Source organism: Ylistrum balloti, unplaced genomic scaffold (genome assembly GCF_031769215.1).
Source record: "Ylistrum balloti isolate Yb309-2 unplaced genomic scaffold, AGI_CSIRO_Ybal_v1 Utg371908, whole genome shotgun sequence".
NCBI lineage: Eukaryota > Metazoa > Mollusca > Bivalvia > Pectinida > Pectinidae > Ylistrum > Ylistrum balloti.
Window position 1 is genome coordinate 17,098 of NW_026782939.1, and position 22,406 is coordinate 39,503.

General features: G+C 34.4%; 1 protein-coding gene across 1 annotated transcript; it reads left to right on the forward strand.

Annotated features, from left to right (window-relative positions):
* Positions 1–12,580: 12,580 nt before the first annotated feature.
* On the forward strand, positions 12,581–21,028 carry LOC132563902 (FMRFamide receptor-like). Its single transcript, XM_060228662.1, has 2 exons — positions 12,581–12,730; positions 15,764–21,028. The coding sequence occupies exon 2, from the start codon at positions 15,879–15,881 to the stop codon at positions 16,959–16,961; it is 1,083 nt and encodes a 360-aa protein (XP_060084645.1). The 5' UTR covers positions 12,581–12,730; positions 15,764–15,878; the 3' UTR covers positions 16,962–21,028.
* The last annotated feature ends 1,378 nt before the right edge of the window (positions 21,029–22,406 follow it).

The window sequence follows — 22,406 nt, forward strand, 5'->3', positions numbered from 1 at the left end:
ATAGGGTTACAATCCATGGATTAGAGGTACACCTAATTAATAGGGATACAATCCATGGATTAGAGGTACACCTGATTAATAGGGATACAATCCATGGATTAGAGGTACACCTGATTAATAGGGATACAATCCATGGATTAGAGGTACACCTGATTAATAGGGATACAATCCATGGATTAGAGGTACACCTGATTAATAGGGATACAATCCATGGATTAGAGGTACACCTGATTAATAGGGATACAATCCATGGATTAGAGGTATACCTAATTAATAGGGTTACAATCCATGGATTAGAGGTACACCTGATTAATAGGGTTACAACCCATGGATTAGAAGTACACCTAATTAATAGGGTTACAATCCATGGATTAGAGGTACATCTAATTAATAGGGATACAATCCAGAGATTAGAGGTACACCCAATTAATAGGGTTACAATCCATGGATTAGAGGTACACCTGATTAATAGGGATACAATCCATGGATTAGAGGTACACCTGATTAATAGGGTTACAATCCATGGATTAGACGTACACCTGATTAATAGGGAAACAATCCATGGATTAGAGGTACACCTAATGTTGATTTGACAAGTACAAATGTGTCCAAAAGAGAATTTGTAAACACAGAATGTACCACAGGCCGCTATCACGCCAAATTTTGTCATTGTTAACTTGATATTCTAAACGAAAGTGAAAAGAAAATAAGATTAGAACAAGATGGTATCAGGGAAATATAGTGGCAAAGATGGTGACTCCTATTTCAGGCCTTACAGGTACAGGGATGACATAACAACACCTGAATCCATTCAAGGGAAGAATCCAATGGATTAGAGGTACACCTGAACAAGGGATACAATCCATGGATTAGAGGTACACCTGATTAATAGGGATACAATCCATGGATTAGAGGTATACCTAATTAATAGGGTTACAATCCATGGATTAAGTTGATTAATAGGGAAAAATCCATATCATATAATTGGATGTTAATGTAAAATGATGTGTCATTGTTTACAAAGTTGTGAATACCAAACAGGAGAAGTAAACATCTGGTGTTGACACAGAAACAGTAAAATTTTGTCATAGTTACAGTTGATAAACAAGTGATAAAGAAAATCATGGCATTCAGGGAAACCATAGTGCAGCAATGGTGACTCCTATTTCAGGCCTTACAGGTATCAAATGTGTCGAAATCAATGACATAACAAAGACACCACTGGGAATCCATTCAATGAAGAATCGCAATTAAGCTTCAGAGTAGAGGAAAAGTACTCATATAATTGGATGTTAACGTTGCTAAAATAGGATGTGTCATTGTTTAAGTTGGTATTTAGTTTGAATACCCACAGGAAAGTATTCTGCTGGTGTTATTGAGAAAGCAGTAAAATGCTTAGACAGTTGAGAACAAGGTAAACTGTCATGGCATTTCTGCAGCAATGGTATTAGGCAAAACTGATCAGTTTATTTCTAAATGAAAAATTTCTGTCAGAATTCTTCTAAATTCATACAGACCTTTTCTATTTATTGAACAAGTGAATTGACCGTTAACAGTAAGTACAGTAAACATCAAGTTGGTGTTGATACAGTAAACATCTAGTTGGTGTCGACACCATAACCATCTTGTTGGTGTTGATACCGTAAACATCAAGTTGGTGTTGATACAGTAAACATCTAGTTGGTGTTGATACCGTAAACATCAAGTTGGTGTTGACACAGTAAACATCTAGTTGGTGTTGATACCGTAAACATCTTGTTGGTGTTGATACCGTAAACATCTTGTTGGTGTTGATACAGTAAACATCTTGTTGGTGTTGATACAGTAAACATCAAGTTGGTGTCGATACCATAACCATATTGTTGGTGTTGATACAGTAAACATCTTGTTGGTGTTGATACAGTAAACATCTAGTTGGTGTTGGTACAGTAAACATCTTGTTGGTGTTGATACAGTAAACATCTAGTTGGTGTTGATACAGTAAACATCTAGTTGGTGTTGATACTTGTTGGTGTTGATACCTAAACATCTTGTTGGTGTTGATACAGTAAACACCTAGTTGGTGTTGATACCGTAACCATATTGTTGGTGTTGATACAGTAAACATCTTGTTGGTGTTGATACAGTAAACATCTTGTTGGTGTTGATACAGTAAACATCAAGTTGGTGTCGATACCATAACCATCTTGTTGGTGTTGATACAGTAAACATCTTGTTGGTGTTGATACAGTAAACATCTAGTTGGTGTTGATACAGTAAACATCTTGTTGGTGTTGATACAGTAAATATCTAGTTGGTGTTGATACCGTAAACATCTTGTTGGTGTTGATACAGTAAACATCCTGTTGGTGTTGATACAGTAAACATCTAGTTGGTGTTGATACCGTAAACATCTTGTTGGTGTTGATACAGTAAACATCTTGTTGGTGTTGATACAGTAAACATCTTGTTGGTGTTGATACAGTAAACATCTTGTTGGTGTTGATACAGTAAACATCTTGTTGGTGTTGATACAGTAAATATCTAGTTGGTGTTGATACCGTAAACATCTTGTTGGTGTTGATACAGTAAACATCTTGTTGGTGTTGATACAGTAAACATCAGTAAACATCTTGTTGGTGTTGATACAGTAAACATCTATTGGTGTTGATACAGTAAACATCTAGTTGGTGTTGATACCGTAAACATCTTGTTGGTGTTGATACAGTAAACATCTATTGGTGTTGATACAGTAAACATCTAGTTGGTGTTGATACCGTAAACATCTTGTTGGTGTTGATACAGTAAACATCTAGTTGGTGTTGATACAGTAAACATCTTGTTGGTGTTGATACAGTAAACATCTTGTTGGTGTTGATCTAAACATCTAGTTGGTGTTGATACCGTAAACATCTTGTTGGTGTTGATACAGTAAACATCTTGTTGGTGTTGATACAGTAAACATCTTGTTGGTGTTGATACAGTAAACATCTTGTTGGTGTTGATACAGTAAACATCTAGTTGGTGTTGATACCGTAAACATCGTGTTGGTGTTGATACAGTAAACATCTAGTTGGTGTTGATACAGTAAACATCTTGTTGGTGTTGATACAGTAAACATCTTGTTGGTGTTGATACAGTAAACATCTTGTTGGTGTTGATACAGTAAACATCTTGTTGGTGTTGATACAGTAAACATCTTGTTGGTGTTGATACAGTAAACATCTTGTTGGTGTTGATACAGTAAACATCTAGTTGGTGTTGATACCATAAACATCTTGTTGGTGTTGATACAGTAAACATCTTGTTGGTGTTGATACAGTAAACATCTAGTTGGTGTTGATACAGTAAACATCTTGTTGGTGTTGATACAGTAAACATCTAGTTGGTGTTGATACAGTAAACATCTTGTTGGTGTTGATACAGTAAACATCTAGTTGGTGTTGATACCGTAAACATCTTGTTGGTGTTGATACAGTAAACATCTTGTTGGTGTTGATAAACATCTAGTTGGTGTTAAACATCTTGTTGGTGTTGATACAGTAAACATCTTGGGTGTTGATACAGTAAACATCTAATACATCTTGTTGGTGTTGATACCGTAAACATCTTGTTGGTGTTGATACAGTAAACATCTAGTTGGTGTTGATACCGTAAACATCTTGTTGGTGTTGATACAGTAAACATCTTGTTGGTGTTGATACAGTAAACATCTTGTTGGTGTTGATACAGTAAACATCTTGTTGGTGTTGATACAGTAAACATCTAGTTGGTGTTGATACATAAACATCTTGTTGGTGTTGATACAGTAAACATCTAGTTGGTGTTGATACCGTAAACATCTTGTTGGTGTTGATACAGTAAACATCTAGTTGGTGTTGATACCGTAAACATCTTGTTGGTGTTGATACAGTATCAGTAAACATCTTGTTGGTGTTGATACAGTAAACATCTTGTTGGTGTTGATACAGTAAACATCTAGTTGGTGTTGATACAGTAAACATCTTGTTGGTGTTGATACACTAAATATCTTGTTGGTGTTGTAAACATCTAGTTGGTGTTGATACCGTAAACATCTTGTTGGTGTTGATACAGTAAACATCTATTGGTGTTGATACAGTAAACACCTAGTTGGTGTTGATACCGTAAACATCTTGTTGGTGTTGATACCGTAAACATCTTGTTGGTGTTGATACAGTAAACATCTATTGGTGTTGATACAGTAAACATCTTGTTGGTGTTGATACAGTAAACATCTATTGGTGTTGATACAGTAAACACCTAGTTGGTGTTGATACCGTAACCATATTGTTGGTGTTGATACAGTAAACATCTTGTTGGTGTTGATACAGTAAACATCTAGTTGGTGTTGGTACAGTAAACATCTTGTTGGTGTTGATACAGTAAACATCAAGTTGGTGTTGATACAGTAAACATCTAGTTGGTGTTGATACCGTAAACATCTTGTTGGTGTTGATACCGTAAACATCTTGTTGGTGTTGATACAGTAAACATCAAGTTGGTGTCGATACCATAACCATCTTGTTGGTGTTGATACAGTAAACATCTTGTTGGTGTTGATACAGTAAACATCTAGTTGGTGTTGATACAGTAAACATCTTGTTGGTGTTGATACAGTAAACATCAAGTTGGTGTTGATACCGTAAACATCTTGTTGGTGTTGATACAGTAAATATCTAGTTGGTGTTGATACCGTAAACATCTTGTTGGTGTTGATACAGTAAACATCCTGTTGGTGTTGATACAGTAAACATCTTGTTGGTGTTGATACAGTAAACATCTTGTTGGTGTTGATACAGTAAACATCTAGTTGGTGTTGATACCGTAAATATCTTGTTGGTGTTGATACACTAAATATCTAGTTGGTGTTGATACCCTAAACATCTTGTTGGTGTTGATACAGTAAACATCTATTGGTGTTGATACAGTAAACACCTAGTTGGTGTTGATACCGTAAACATCTTGTTGGTGTTGATACAGTAAACACCTAGTTGGTGTTGATACCGTAAACATCTTGTTGGTGTTGATACAGTAAACACCTAGTTGGTGTTGATACCGTAAACATCTTGTTGGTGTTGATACAGTAAACATCTTGTTGGTGTTGATACAGTAAACATCTTGTTGGTGTTGATACAGTAAACATCTTGTTGGTGTTGATACAGTAAACATCTAGTTGGTGTTGATACCATAAATATCTTGTTGGTGTTGATACACTAAATATCTAGTTGGTGTTGATACCGTAAACATCTTGTTGGTGTTGATACAGTAAACATCTATTGGTGTTGATACACTAAATATCTAGTTGGTGTTGATACCGTAAACATCTTGTTGGTGTTGATACAGTAAACATCTATTGGTGTTGATACAGTAAACACCTAGTTGGTGTTGATACCGTAAACATCTTGTTGGTGTTGATACAGTAAACATCTATTGGTGTTGATACAGTAAACACCTAGTTGGTGTTGATACCGTAAACATCTTGTTGGTGTTGATACAGTAAACATCTATTGGTGTTGATACAGTAAACACCTAGTTGGTGTTGATACCGTAACCATATTGTTGGTGTTGATACAGTAAACATCTTGTTGGTGTTGATACCGTAAACATCTAGTTGGTGTTGGTACAGTAAACATCTTGTTGGTGTTGATACAGTAAACATCTTGTTGGTGTTGATACAGTAAACATCTTGTTGGTGTTGATACAGTAAACATCTAGTTGGTGTTGATACCATAAATATCTTGTTGGTGTTGATACACTAAATATCTAGTTGGTGTTGATACCGTAAACATCTTGTTGGTGTTGATACAGTAAACATCTATTGGTGTTGATACACTAAATATCTAGTTGGTGTTGATACCGTAAACATCTTGTTGGTGTTGATACAGTAAACATCTATTGGTGTTGATACAGTAAACACCTAGTTGGTGTTGATACCGTAAACATCTTGTTGGTGTTGATACAGTAAACATCTATTGGTGTTGATACAGTAAACACCTAGTTGGTGTTGATACCGTAAACATCTTGTTGGTGTTGATACAGTAAACATCTATTGGTGTTGATACAGTAAACACCTAGTTGGTGTTGATACCGTAAACATCCCTGGTGAACCAGGGATTATTTTACCTCCACTAGGATTGAACCTGGAATTTTAAAACCAGGAATTATAATATCTCCACTAGGAGTGAACCAGGGATTATAATATCTCCACTAGGAGTGAACCAGGGATTACAATATCTCCACTAGGAGTGAACCAGGGATTACAATATCTCCACTAGGAGTGAACCAGGGATTACAATATCTCCACTAGGAGTGAACCAGGGATTATAATACCTCCACTAGGAGTGAACCAGGGATTATAATACCTCCACTAGGAGTGAACCAGGGATTATAATATCTCCACTAGGAGTGAACCAGGGATTATAATACCTCCACTAGGAGTGAACCAGGGATTATAATATCTCCACTAGGAGTGAACCAGGGATTATGATACCTCCATTAGGGGGTGAACCCAGGATTATGATAACTTTAAAGTGAAATTGTTGCGGCAGAAGATAGTTTTCATCCATCAATTTGAAATCTGTCTTTGAAACTTTTGATAGCCAATTAACTAAGAGAGATCTGATCAATTACAATGAATTGATTATTGAGAAGTAAATTATATACAATCATCTGATCAAAGATTTCTGTACTCTCCATAAAACTGCTTGTCCAAGGTAATCTAAGTCATTATTTGTCCATCACCTGGACAAAGGAAAACTGTTGACAAGATTGTAGACATGACCTGCTGATGAACTGGTCAGTCCTGTCCAGTAAATGGTCCAATTCTTGTGCAGCTAGCAGTAATTTACTAATCTGTCATATCATTTTTAAACATCACTTGATAACGTCAGTTAGTCCAGTGATTCAGTTGTACTTTAAGATAGCCTTGTCTCTCACACCCCCACAAACAGTTCCATCTAACGGCCCACTGACAGATCCCTGTCATAACATTGACCTTCAAACATCAATACAGAAATTGATGTAGTGTATGATGTGAAATATTTTGGATATAACTATGTATCATATTCAGAATACAGTCAAACCTGTCTATAAAGGTCACTCTATGGAAACAAAGGAAAATTGTCATTATAAGCAAGTGTCCACTGTATACAGGCTCTATGAATTGCATCATATTGGGACTCATTGATATACCTTCCTATAAACCTCACACTTCAGATCTTTACCTGGATATGGTCAATAAACCACACCTCAGATCTTTACCTGGATATGGTCAATAAAACACACCTCAGATCTTTACCTGGGTAAACCACACCTCAGATCTTTACCTGGGTAAACCACACCTCAGATCTTTACCTTGGTATGGTCAATAAACCACACCTCAGATCTTTACCTTGGTATGGTCAATAAACCACACCTCAGATCTTTACCTTGGTATGGTCAATAAACCACACCTCAGATCTGTAACTGGATATGGTCAATAAACCACACCTCAGATCTTTACCTGGGTATGGTCAATAAAACACACCTCAGATCTTTACCTGGGTAAACCACACCTCAGATCTTTACCTGGGTATGGTCAATAAACCACACCTCAGATCTTTACCTTGGTATGGTCAATAAAACACACCTCAGATCTTTACCTCGGTATGGTCAATAAACCACACCTCAGATTTGTACCTGGATATGGTCAATAAACCACACCTAAGATCTTTACCTGGGTAAACCACACCTCAGATCTTTACCTGGGTATGGTCAATAAACCACACCTCAGATCTTTACCTGGGTATGGTCAATAAACCACACCTCAGATCTTTATCTGGATAGAGTTGATAAACCACACCTCAGATCTAGACCTGGGTATGGTCAATAAACAACACCTCAGATCTTTACCTGGATATGGTCAATAAACCACACCTCAGATCTTTACCTTGGTATGGTCAATAAAACACACCTCAGATCTTTACCTGGGTAAACCACACCTCAGATCTTTACCTGGGTATGGTCAATAAACAACACCTCAGATCTTTATCTGGGTAGAGTTGATAAACCACACCTCAGATCTTTACCTGGGTAAACAACACCTCAGATCTTTACCTGGGTATGGTCAATAAACCACACCTCAGATCTTTACCTGCATATGGTCAATAAACCACACCTCAGATCTTTACCTGGGTATGGTCAATAAACAACACCTCAGATCTTTATCTGGGTAGAGTTGATAAACCACACCTCAGATCTTTACCTGGGTATGGTCAATAAACCACACCTCAGATCTTTACCTGGGTATGGTCAATAAACCATACCTCAGATCTTTACCTGGGTAGAGTTGATAAACCACACCTCAGATCTTTACCTGGGTAGAGTTGATAAACCACACCTCAGATCTTTACCTGGGTATGGTCAATAAACCACACCTCAGATCTTTACCTGGGTATGGTCAATAAACCATACCTCAGATCTTTACCTTTGTAAACCACACCTCAGATCTTTACCTGGGTATGGTCAATAAACCACACCTCAGATCTTTACCTGGGTAAACCACACCTCAGATCTTTACCTAGGTATGGTCAATAAACCACACCTCAGATCTTTACCTAGGTATGGTCAATAAACCACACCTCAGATCTTTACCTGGGTATGGTCAATAAACCACACCTCAGATCTTTACCTGGGTATGGTCAATAAACCACACCTCAGATCTTTACCTGGGTAGAGTTGATAAACCACAAACCTTTGTGTCAGGTGAGCTAAAAATTGCAGTGTTATATATTAACAGTACATAAAGAGATATATTACAATTAAGTTTAATGACACATGATGCTGTTGATTTCATCATTTCTTAATAACACAAATAGAAAGAAATTTTCAATCAATTTATTGACATCACAAATCCAACATAAGGGAATACTATATCATCTCATTTATAAATGTTCTGTTCATGTTCATTTGTACCTGTTTATGATATCAATGACTTGTCAATTACAGATGTTGCTGTGAGACAAGTTAATAGTTTAGAACAGTACATTTCAACATATAAACAAGAAGGATACCATCAAAGATATTAGTAATCAGAAACAGTGATGTCCAGAAATATGTGTGTTGTACTGTAGATTTGGTACAGATTTCAGATGCATGAAATGTACTGATACGTTATACAAACAGGTGTTCTTGGCATCTTAGAGACTTCATTTAATGATGCTGAAACAATATTTACTGGTTCAAAATGGCCCCAAGAAAATCAATTTACCTTGTTACAACAATATTTCTCTGAATCCAATTATGTGAGAACAATTAGGCAATGTATGTGTTAGCGTCATTTCATTTTTGAAAATCTTATTCAACACTTAAATTAACACTCAGGGATCATGCCACACCTCTGAACAGTTCTCCCCCTTCCCCTGTTAACTGGTTGAGGATTTTGTAGTTTTTGTCAAATAAAAATGTTTTCAAGAAACACATCACTATGTCTTGGTGGTAATCATAAGGGGCATCACTTTCTGTTATATTAACACAATTCTTATGGTAGCTGAAGTCTGTATTAGAAGACATTACACGAGAGCTTCAGTTTTAGTCAGATAAGATGTTTTCACAACACCACCAAGGAAAAAAATATTCCCAAAACATTTGATAGTCACATGACCCTGTGCCAAAATTATATAGACTTTTAGACACAAATTATGCTGAGATCTTAAGATCATAACTTTCCTTATAAAGCAGGGAACATGTCAATGTTTAGAATATTTTCAACCTGAAAAAACGCAACATGTGGATAATGATTACACTTTTTTTATAGTACTGCACTTTTCTAAAAAAACAAACGCACAATAATAACACTTTGTTTTATAAGAATGACATTTTTCTAAATGAAGTACTTTTTTAATAAGAATTACACTCTTTTACAAGAATTTACACTTTTCTAAATGAATTACACTTTCTGATAATTATAAGTTACACTTGTTTAAACAACTAAATAATCTGCTTACTATCACACTGTTTAAAACAAACTTTAACCATACTTTCACCATTTTATAACACCTATATTTCTTTGAAGAGCTAAGCACTAAGACCTTCAAAACACCAAATTTTGATTTTATATGTTGTAAATAATCAAGCACAACAAAGGATCTCACACACGTTATTGTGGGCACTGCTTTCTATAGTAAATTTTGAATGCCAGGGTTAGTGATGATTCCAAGAAACTTTTAGACATGTTTTTGTAAATGATGAACAACACTGATAAACATGCAGCCTGAATACTATTGTTCAATAATACTGATATCCCCAATTCTATTAAACGTGAGACAACCCAGAGGCATGTTCCTGTCACCATTGTTTGGTCTTTATTTGTTGTTTTAGAGTTGGATCTTTATCCTTATTTTTTCTACTTTTCTCTTATCTGCTTTTAATTATATGAACTTTAAAAATTAAGTTTCAGTATGAGTTTTTAAGTTTCAACTTCGTCCCAAAATAAATATAATATAAGACCATGGATTTACATGTGAAATCTAAGAAGGATCCATTCAGCCATAACAAAAGTTCATTGTCAAAATCCAAGATGGCTGACTGTCGGCCATATTACTTTTCTGATAGTTTCAAAATCAAAAGTCAGCACAACCATGGATGAAGAGGAATCTACATCAAACTTTGGGAAAGCCAATCTTGTACTTCACAAGAAATAATGATAACAAGAATTGTAAAGAACAGACCACTGACCATTAACGAAGGGATATTCTCACATCCCTATGGTATGATATAATGTTGGTAGGCTAAAATTGTTACCTCTTTGAGTTATCAGATTAGGTCAGTGTCGATCTTTCAAACCTTACTAGCAAAAGTTTGCTATTTTAATTGAAACATCTTATTTTTAGAATTGATATAAATAGATCATGAAGAACTTAACCAATATTTTTTCAAAACACTCAAAATTGTTTTAGCAGATGAAAATAAATGTCTATAATTTTGTTTTGTTCATAACTTCTCCAATATCTACAGCTCAATCTCCTATTAAACCAATGAAATTCTTTGAATGTTTTCAATTACAAAGACCTTGAATCACAAATAGCTTTAATCTGGTATTACAAGCAAGAAAAGCATCCTTTGCTCAATTACAGGCATGCAAATCACTTGCAAAATGCAGCTGCAATCTCTCTGAGCAGGATGTCAATTATATTAAATTGCTAATATCATGTCTGGCAATTATACAAGCATAATTAGCATATTGGTAGCAACAATATCAACATCACACCCTGAGTGACCGAGGGCCATCAAGTCAAAACAATTTGATAGCATTGAAACCTACTATTATCATGGTAACCCACTGATTTCACTTATAGTGTGGAGAAAAACTCCTGGACAACAAGTCATTTCTATGGACGTCTGTTGACAGCCGCCCAGAAGGTGTTCGAAAAACGTTGCTTCAGGGTTTTCAAGTTAGGTGTACTGTTCATTTTGGAGCCACCTCAGGAAAAGTTGTTAATTCACCGTTTTTATGTTTGTATATATAGTAAAATGAATAAATACCACTTGGAGCAGTATATCAAAATAGACTTTAAGAAATAAACTCATCTTTATACCCTTTTCAGAGTTTTGTGACAGCTTGTGTCTGCCACCCACTATCACTAAATCTTACCACACTCTTACTGGTGTCCAGGCACCCTGGAGAAATTTACCATAATCTTGATCTACGTTGCTAGGTTGGTCACAATCATATTGATAAACCACGATTTACCTGTATTTCTCACCTGCCTTTACAGGTGATCACCTTTAGAAATTATCTACAAGCCATATTGAGGTTAATAAGTTTGTCATCAGCAAACTGCAATGACAGACGTTTCTATCTTAAGCCTTTAGGCTAGTTTCTGTGGATCATTATATAACAAGGCTTATGGTTGGTCAATACCATTACAGATAATGGAGAAATGGTAATTCATGATGAGGATTGGCTGACATGCTCCCAATCCCAGATAATTACAAGTATGATGTAGGTTGTTGTAGTAGATATCTAAAGGCTAGGGAAACATTTCAGAATATATCCCAGTACAAGATGACCTTGATAGATGACCTTGATAGATGACCAACGGTAGGAAGAACACATCTTTATCTGCTCTTAATATTTTTTCTGTGACTTTCAGTCTTAAACAGCACTTGTGAGGGAATTACATATATATACTATTTGCAATTGTATTGATTTTTAAGTGTTAAGTTCTGATCTTCATCATATCTAGGATACCTAGTATAAATTCAAGGACAGTTCAGAAATCAAGATGAAGATATTAGCTACACTTCATTTGGAGTACTTTGTAAAGTGTTTTTTTTGGTGAGTTTGTTTTCCCACAGTTAAATTTTTAAAAGTTTTACCAAAATCAAAATACCAAAACAGCCAAAAAACAAAAACAAGAAAGCCAAGAAATGGACTATATCCTAATGGCAATATCTCCAAATATCTATTCTCAATGTGTTACTTCCTCAAAAATAGCGCAAAAAAGAACAGCTTGAACATTACAATTTTTACAGGAATAATGCTTGTCTGTGCCCAAGGATGTCTGAGTTTTTACATTTCCACATATCTCTGTATTTTCCAGGTTCATCACTAATGATAGCTGTCACCTGACTGATGTCCAGTGAAGCGGTGGTCATAGTGGCTTTTGGCTGTACATACCACACATCACACGGTCACTTACAAACACATTTAACATCATCATAGCTTCACGGCTATCAACAGCTCTATAAGGTAAGCTGATGTGATGTTTCAAGCATAGAATTGTTATTTGTTACACAGAATTACATAAAGTAACATGAACATTATTTGTAGTAGCAACTCATGCAGAAATATTAATCCCAAATTTTGTTTTCAATAGAGAGCAAATATTAAGTAAACAATTCCATTTTACCCGAATTACAAACTTTTCATTTTTACCAAAATAGCAACATTTCTTTATTCTTACTGACATAGCAAACATTGAAGTTTTTATATATTTACTGAGAGAGCAAACATTTAAGTTTTTATATTTACTGAGATAGCAAACATTGAAGTTTTTATATTTACTGAGATACCAAACATTTAAGTTTTTATATTTACTGAGAAAGCAAACATTGAAGTTTTTATATTTACTGAGATACCAAACATTTAAGTTTTTATATTTACTGAGAGAGCAAACATTTAAGTTTTTATATTTACTAGATAGCAAACATTTATGTTTTTATATTTACTGAGATAGCAAACATTTAAATTTTTATATTTACTGAGAGAGCAAACATTTAAGTTTTTATATTTACTGAGACCTTTGTCTGCTTGACAGTCAACATGAAACCTTCTGTTTGAGGCAACAACATTTTTCAATGTGTCATTGTTTACTTACGGTTTCTGGTGATTGGATCTGTAAACAAAAGAAAAAAGAATTAAACATACAGATTAATTTATAATTTCAAAACTAATGTACAGAATCATTTAGATATTAACATATATATTTGAAATAATGATTAACAATATCTGAAAGAGACTTTAAAAAAAGTTAAAGGATTTCACAAAAGGGGCATAACTCCTATCAAATGTTGATGATACTAGCAGTGATCAGTAGATTACCAACACATTTTATTAAAATGTAATATGCCCACCCACATCAATTTCTGTTCATTGGACTACCAACAAATGCTATTAAAATGTAATCAGTTAAACCACATCAATTTCTGTTCATTGGACTACCAACAAATTATATTGAAATGTAATAAGCCCACCTTTTGATTTGATGATATGTGGTCCTTGGGATTATAACACAAAGACTAAAAAACTACCAGACAGCTGAAATTTCTTCTAGACCTAGATGTATTGATATTTCCACAGATTTACAGACCATGTAGATAAATCACGTGACCATTTATCAAAGTAAACAATTACTGAAACAGGATTCTGGTTTTATTTGGCAAAAACAATATTGTATACCAGATCAGATAGTGTTTCATATTTTTGTGAGTCATTTAATGATCAATAAATCATCATAAAGGGAGGTTACTCTCCCATTTGTCCAGGAAATCAAATTTACAAAAAAAAAAAACCCTTAACCGTCCTGTTACAAAGGTTATTTCCTATGAAACTGACTTTATTTGACTTTATGACATTGTGACAGGAAATAGATATTTACGAAGATACTAAACATCAATGCAATTTCTGTCTCACAATTTAATATGACGTGACAGACTGATAACTGACACTCTCCATACACCATAAGCAATCTGTAATTCAGTATTTAGCATCTAATTTCTCTGACCCATAGATAGATCAACCAATCAAAACGCTCCAGATTTCCATGATGTCCTCTACCCCAGGGAAACCTGATTCCTGCACGACACCAAAGTGTCAGAAATTTGGCAATATTTATGTGCATATATTGTCAAGCTAGATTAATTTTTGTCTTGAAAACTAACGACTTTTGTAGCATCATTATGAGTGAAATCCCATGTGACATGCCCTGTAATACACTGAACAATGTTTGTCTCCTCCATAGTTAGCAGAGTCTCCTATAATAATTACTTTATCATTAAGTGTACTGATTTAATCATTCTGAAACTTTACTGTTACCTTGGTATTTGGCATACTGAACAATCGTTCATTTTAACTGGTGATCAAATTTCATGGTTTACCAAAAATAAAAATTTTCCTTGATACTAGATTTAATGGATAAAACTTTGCCATGAAATTCATGAGTACTATAATCCACTTGAATTTTCATCTGTTTATCATTTTGTAGACATATAAATTGGTGTATTAAGAGTCAGGAAAAATAAAACTACCCCAAAAATTAATGATTTTACAGTAAAGAAGACATATACAGCTGTTACAAATCATTAAATGTCAAAATCCAAGATGGCTTATTGTCGTGCAATTTGTTTTCCCACTCTTCAGTCTAAAGTCAGACTGACCCAGGTCATCAAGAGAAAACTTCAAATGTAAATATAGAAAGATCCATCCAAAGTATCTAACAATATAACAAATAAAATCATTCAAATCCAAAACGGCCAATTGGTAGCCATCTTTTTGTTCTCTTCAATCTCAAAATTGAACATTTCAAGGACCAGATGAGTGAAAACTATTCTATCAAACTTCAGAATGATTTCTCAAGTACTAAACTCAAATGATAACAGGAATTGATTATTTACCGATGGATAGACAGATACAGCAGGATGACCAACTGACCGCAGGCGATATGAACAGTACACCATGTAATTTGGTGATTCTGGTCTAAAAGTGTATGATGACTTCCAAGGAGTGATAGAAATGTTTTGTGCTTTTGATTCTGTTAATGTCTTGGCATCGCTAAATTTCTTGACCTTACCTGTCACGACAAGAGAACAAACGTATCAAAATCTTTGTTTACATTTTATCATTTCTGACTTATGACAGAATTTTTATACCTTAACCTTTTCTTTCTTCTATCTTGTTTTATCATTGATAATCAATAGGGCTTTGTCTAATAGTGCAAAATCATCTAACTTCCTGGAGCTCAGTTTTCATGGTTTTTCAAAATAGCACCATTCCATGGCCATTAATATGACTTTTAGAAAAATATTATAATAATTACTCTATAAATTTACTCTAGTTCAAACAATTTGTGGACCTAAATCAGCAGATTTAGAGTATCAAAGAAATCAATGAAGATTAATCACCCACGAAAATTAATGATTAGACAGTAAGTAATATTTTGTTGCTATTTCTTCAGTTACATGTTGACACAATAACTAATGTGGTTTTCTCCATATCATTAAACAGGTACTCTTTTCTCGAAATCAAAGGCAAGTAAAACCTCCTTCATCAAAGTCTCACTCCATACATCAGTCCCCAGCCAGTGATGTCATTTCTACATTAATCAGTGAAGAGTTCCAATATGGAGTGTGTTCCCATAGGAAATGTGTCGGGGTTAACTCCCCCTGTCAACTTTACCGAGGCACAGAAAAGAGTTCTTAAGGATATAAGCAATGTTTTCTATAACTATGGACTTCCTGTTGTCTGTTTGTTTGGAATTGTGGGAAATATTCTAAACTTGACAATTCTTACTCGTCGAAAGTTACAAAAGTCGTACCGCACCGTTGAACAAGCTGCATATGTGTGTCTCATTGGATTGGCTCTTTCAGATCTAATGTTTTGTGTTTTCGCCTTTCCGACAACCTTCTTACCAACAGGCGAGTATTACAAAACAAAAGGCTTCATACTATATTATGGGATGTATTCCACAGCCATCATCAATGTGTTTATCATGTCGAGTACCTGGCTCACTGTAACCATGGCGACAGAACGGTATATTGCTATCTGCCATCCCCTGAATAGCAAACTTTTCATGACTCTAAGTAAAACCAAGTTTGTCATAGTGCTGGTGTATCTAGTATCTGTGGCTTTTAATATTCCAGTGTTATGGCGATATCAAATTCGTGAAATTTTATGTGAAAATATGACCTCGAAAGTTTATCATCTTAAACAAGTGCCCTTGTGTGATAGTAATACACTGGATGATGGATATCGTGTACTTTGGGCAATCGTCGGAAATTTCATTCCTCTCATTCTCCTGATTGGATTTAACATCTGCATCTGCTATAAGATCCATAAATCGTATAAATTACGACAAAAGTTTCACTGTGAACAAGATCCGAAGGATTCTAACAACACATTAACAATTACGCTAATCGTAATTGTGGTCATGTTCTTCATACTGGTGGCGCCCTCTGAGATTGTGTTGCACATTGCCCAGATCACCAAAAGTGATAGTGATGCCACCTACAAGGCTATTGAAGTAGTTATGAACTTTATGCAGTCTGTGAACTTCTCAGTGAACTTTGTTCTATATTGTATCATCAGCCCGTACTTCCGTAAGACTCTCCGACACATTCTGTGTTGTGATTGGTATAACAATCGCAGAGACTCTTATAAATTCAATATGACAGACTGTAGCAAGCAACCACTCAAAGGACCATGATTTGGGGCAGAAGTTCTAATTTTAGTTGGTCCTTGTATAAAGCTTGTCAAAAGCGATGACACCATTCTGACGAATCAATACGAACAACAAAGTCAGGATTAACGGCTAATTTACATATCGTATATAACCAATAGATAGCTATCACACTGTCAATGGGATGCTATAGGTTTCATTTATCCACAGGAGAAACTCATCCATGTACCTGTCAATATTTAGGCTCAGGCAATCGTCACTCATTTCCTCAGGCTGTTGTCTGATTATTCACTGCATTGTCAACTTAAAACAATTTCTACCCTCTGTATGTATAGCGAGAGATCTACATGCAAATCCTGAGTCAAGTACTCATAAGGTTTTGATGGAACTCAAAGAATTTCTGGACATATTTAAATATTACATTGTGGAATCTGTTGTATTTAGCAATAAAGACAAAAAAGATGAAAATAAATTGTAGATTAATCACCATTTTTACTTTAAAAATTACTTCTTTTGGATGAGATTTTCAAATTTGCTGAAATATACGCACTTGATTTCAAGTTTGGGTCAGAATGTAAAGCCTTTTTCAATTAATCTTCCTCTTTATTTACATCAAAGTGTACAATCAGTAAGCATTTTTACACATTTGAAACAATGCGTCACAGAACATGAAACAGGTAGAGAATACTTTGTATACTCTCCTCAACAAAATAAGCTGTCAACTTGGACATCATTACTGAGCAGGCAGTCATCAAAGTTAACATAAACATGTCATTTAAGTAGCTCTTTCTAATATGTAAAAAACCTCATATTTATCTTTGTATACAAAAGTCATCAAATTTTTTCTCGTAGTATACATAGTTATCGGACTTTTACTATTGAAAAAAACCAGTCATATTGTATTTCTCATAGTATGAAATTACAGAAGAAATTACACTTTATAAACAAAGTAACCATATCAGTTCAATTATTGATAATTTCAAACAGAAATCACCAGGAACTTGTATACAAAAGTCATCGAAAGTGCCCTGTTTAGACAAAGACTGGTTACAGATGACCACTGAGACATGGATTAAACAAAATTAGAAACATTCTGTATCACAGCTGTAGGTTTGTTGAAACATGTCAGATTGATTTATCTGTTACGTGAATTTATAATCAACATTCTTGTTTGTTCAATGGCAAAACGATTTGAATTTGGTTTCATAAAACAAACGTCACCAGATATTTGTATACAAAAATCGCTAGAAGTTTGTAAAACAAAAGTCAACAGGTATCTGTCATTTATCACTTTTTACAAAAGTAAAGAAATATTGTATACAAAAGTAACAAGATATATGTATACAAAAGTAACAAGATATATGTATACGAAAGTCACCAGATATATGTATACAAATGTCACCAGATATATGTATACAAACATCACCAGATATATGTATACAAATGTCACCAGATATATGTATACAAACGTCACCAGATATATGTATACAAACGTCACCAGATATATGTATACAAAAGTCACCAGATATATGTATACAAACGTCACCAGATATATGTATACAAACGTCACCAGATATATGTATACAAATGTCACCAGATATATGTATACAAACGTCACCAGATATATGTATACAAACGTCACCAGATATATATATACAAACGTCACCAGATATATGTATACAAATGTCACCAGATATATGTATACAAAAGTCACCAGATATATGTATACAAAAGTCACCAGATATATGTATACAAACGTCACCAGATATATGTATACAAAAGTCACATGATATATGTATACAAAATCACATGATATATGTATACAAAATCACATGATATATGTATACAAATGTCACCAGATATTTATGTATAAAAAAGTCATCAATCACATGTTATATGTATACAAGAGTCACCAGATATATGTATACAATCAGATATTCATCTTTGTACACCTATGTCACCAGATATTTATCAATGTGTGTAAACCTCCCTGTATTTATTTGTCTGTGCTTAGATTTTCACCTGTTTTAAATGTATATATAGTTACAACTTATAATGAGTGCTAAATTTTGTTTTAGTGTCCATCACTAGTGCTTTACACACCTTTCTGCACTACTGGAGAGTGTTTAAGAGATCACACTGGCAGAACAATATGATACTCCACTATTAAGTTATCTCACTTGATGATAGCCTCTACGTTTACTATGCCTTTCTTCACACAGATTATCTTTATATAGAACATTTCTATAATGAAAAAAACAGGTGTGCTGTTACACAAATTCTCTATTTCTTTAAACATAGAATTAATTACTCTTTAATAGTTAAGCTCCATGCATGTCAATACATCTCCCTAGCTCTCTGTCCATACATCTCCCTAGCCCCCTGTCCATACATCTCCCTAACTCTCTGTCCTTACATCTCCTTAACTCTCTGTCAACACAGCTCCCTAACTCCCTGTCCATACATCTCCCTAGCTCTCTGTCCATACATCTCCCTAGCTCTCTGTCCATAGCTCTCTGTCCATACATCTCCCTAGCTCTCTGTCCATACATCTCCCTAACTCTCTGTCCACACATCTCCCATGCTCTCTGTCCACATACCTCCCTAGCTCCCTGTCCATATATCTCCCTAGCTCTCTGTCCATACATCTCCCTAACTCTCTGTCCATACATCTCCCATGCTCCCTGTCTATACATCTCCCTAGTTCTCTATCCATACACCTCCCGTGCTCTCTGTCTATATATCTCCCTAGCTCTCTGTCCATACATCTCCCTAGCTCTCTGTCCATACACCTCCCGTGCTCTCTGTCTATATATCTCCCTAGCTCTCTGTCCATACATCTCCCTAGCTCTCTGTCCATACATCTCCCGTGCTCTCTGTCTATATATCTCCCTAGCTCACTGTCTGCAAACATCCTTAGCTCCCTTCTAGTAGTGTCAAATATTGCAATGATGTTGATTTTTATTCATTGTTAGAACACAATAATTTGCCTGTGTAATATCAATGGATATTTAAAATTTGAACTTCACCTTTGATCTGATGACCTTGACCTGCATTCTGACATCTCGTTTGATTTTAACCAATTATGCTTTATCACTTCTTAACAATATATTCATATTGACTTATCACCTCAAACATTTGCCTGTGAAATATTCATAATTTGGACTTGACCTCTGACTTGATGACCTTGGGGTGGTTAGTCAATTTCTTGTTTGATTTCAACCATTAATGCTTCCTTATGTCATGAAAAATATGTTATTCAAAAATATTTGAAATATGACCTTGACATTTGACCTATGACTTAGACAAGTGGTTGCGAGACTTCTGAAATAATTTCAGTCAATGATACATTATTATGTCAATATTTACCAGTAATATTCAGATATGATATATTTTTGCTGCATGTCCCCATTTCTATTTATAGTAATCAGGACATTGACCTTTGAACTCTGAATATGAACTCAAATTGAGAAGGAACACTTCTTTTTGAAGTAGCAATTGGAAACCTTTTTTTTTGGAGAAGCAATTGGAAAAATTATAAGCGTAATTATTGAAACAAAACTGGAGATATTTTGCAAAAAAAACTGACTTTCTATTCATAATTACAGTGACCTTTGACCTAAGGACCAGAAAATATCTCCTTCACAAGCACTTTCTTAGAAAAAAAAATGGGTAAAGTGTGGGTGTACTTGGTTTAACAGAACTTGAGATATTGTATTGAAACAAAATACAAAAACAAAAAAATGACAGACAGACAGACAGACAGATGGATGGTCAACCTAATTTCAATAAAACATTTGCTCCCTGTTTGCCTTTAAGATAAGAGGACTTACAAATTATGAGAGTAAAAGAAAACTTTATGATAACATTAACATAGAAACATTACCATCACTCAGACTGTTGAAACAAGATATTCTCACTACAATTGTTTGTCATAACTCACTTCCTGTTCATTTTCTAGCAGTTTTACATCAGTAGCTATTTTTTTCTGTACTTTAACTGCTCGTTTCGTTTGTATTTTAAATCATGTCAGGAATAATTCAATTTTCGGCTGTTCTCTCAAAGCGATAGTAAAGTCATATTTCTGGTTTCAAGTAGTCTCCTTGTTTTTATTTCTGAAAGTGTGTTGTTTATTTCGTACTTGATTGTTATTTATGTAATACAACGGTGCATGTGTACTTCTTTCTAGTGTAACACTATGTAATCGTCTGTCTTTGTATGGACAGATAACTGAAGTTAAATACTAAAATATCAAGTTTGTATGTGGTTATCTGTCAATACAGATATTAACACAAGTTTGTATGTGGTTATCTGTCAATACAGATATTAACACAAGTTTGTATGTGGTTATCTGTCAATACAGATATTAACACAAGTTTGTATGTGGTTATCTGTCAATACAGATATGAACACAAGTTTGTATGTGGTTATCTGTCAATACAGATATTAACACAAGTTTGTATGTGGTTATCTGTCAATACAGATATTAACACAAGATTGTATGTGGTTATCTGTCAATACAGATATTAACACAAGTTTGTATGTGGTTATCTGTCAATACAGATATTAACACAAGTTTGTATGTGGTTATCTGTCAATACAGATATGAACACAAGTTTGTATGTGGTTATCTGTCAATACAGATATGAACACAAGTTTGTATGTGGTTATCTGTCAATACAGATATTAACACAAGTTTGTATGTGGTTATCTGTCAATACAGATATGAACACAAGTTTGTATGTGGTTATCTGTCAATACAGATATTAACACAAGTTTGTATGTGGTTATCTGTCAATACAGATATTAACACAAGTTTGTATGTGGTTATCTGTCAATACAGATATTAACACAAGATTGTATGTGGTTATCTGTCAATACAGATATTAACACAAGTTTGTATGTGGTTATCTGTCAATACAGATATTAACACAAGTTTGTATGTGGTTATCTGTCAATACAGATATTAACACAAGTTTGTATGTGGTTATCTGTCAATACAGATATTAACACAAGTTTGTATCTGGTTATCTGTCAATACAGATATTAACACAAGTTTGTATGTGGTTATCTGTCAATACAGATATTAACACAATTTTGTACATGGTTATCTGTCAATACAGATATTAACACAATTTTGTACATGGTTATCTGTCAATACAGATATTAACACAAGTTTGTATGTGGTTATCTGTCAATACAGATATTAACACAATTTTGTACATGGTTATCTGTCAATACAGATATTAACACAATTTTGTACATGGTTATCTGTCAATACAGATATTAACACATTTTACTTCTTTGTTCTATCCACATAATCAAATTTTAAATTAAAATGAAAAAAATGCCATTTTTAATTTTCCAGAACAAATGGTTTCACTTTTTAATCCCACTTGATAGCATAGTTTATCAAGGTAGCATGGATTCTGACAATCACTGAGGCTTTGATTCAAATCCAATTTATCTCTT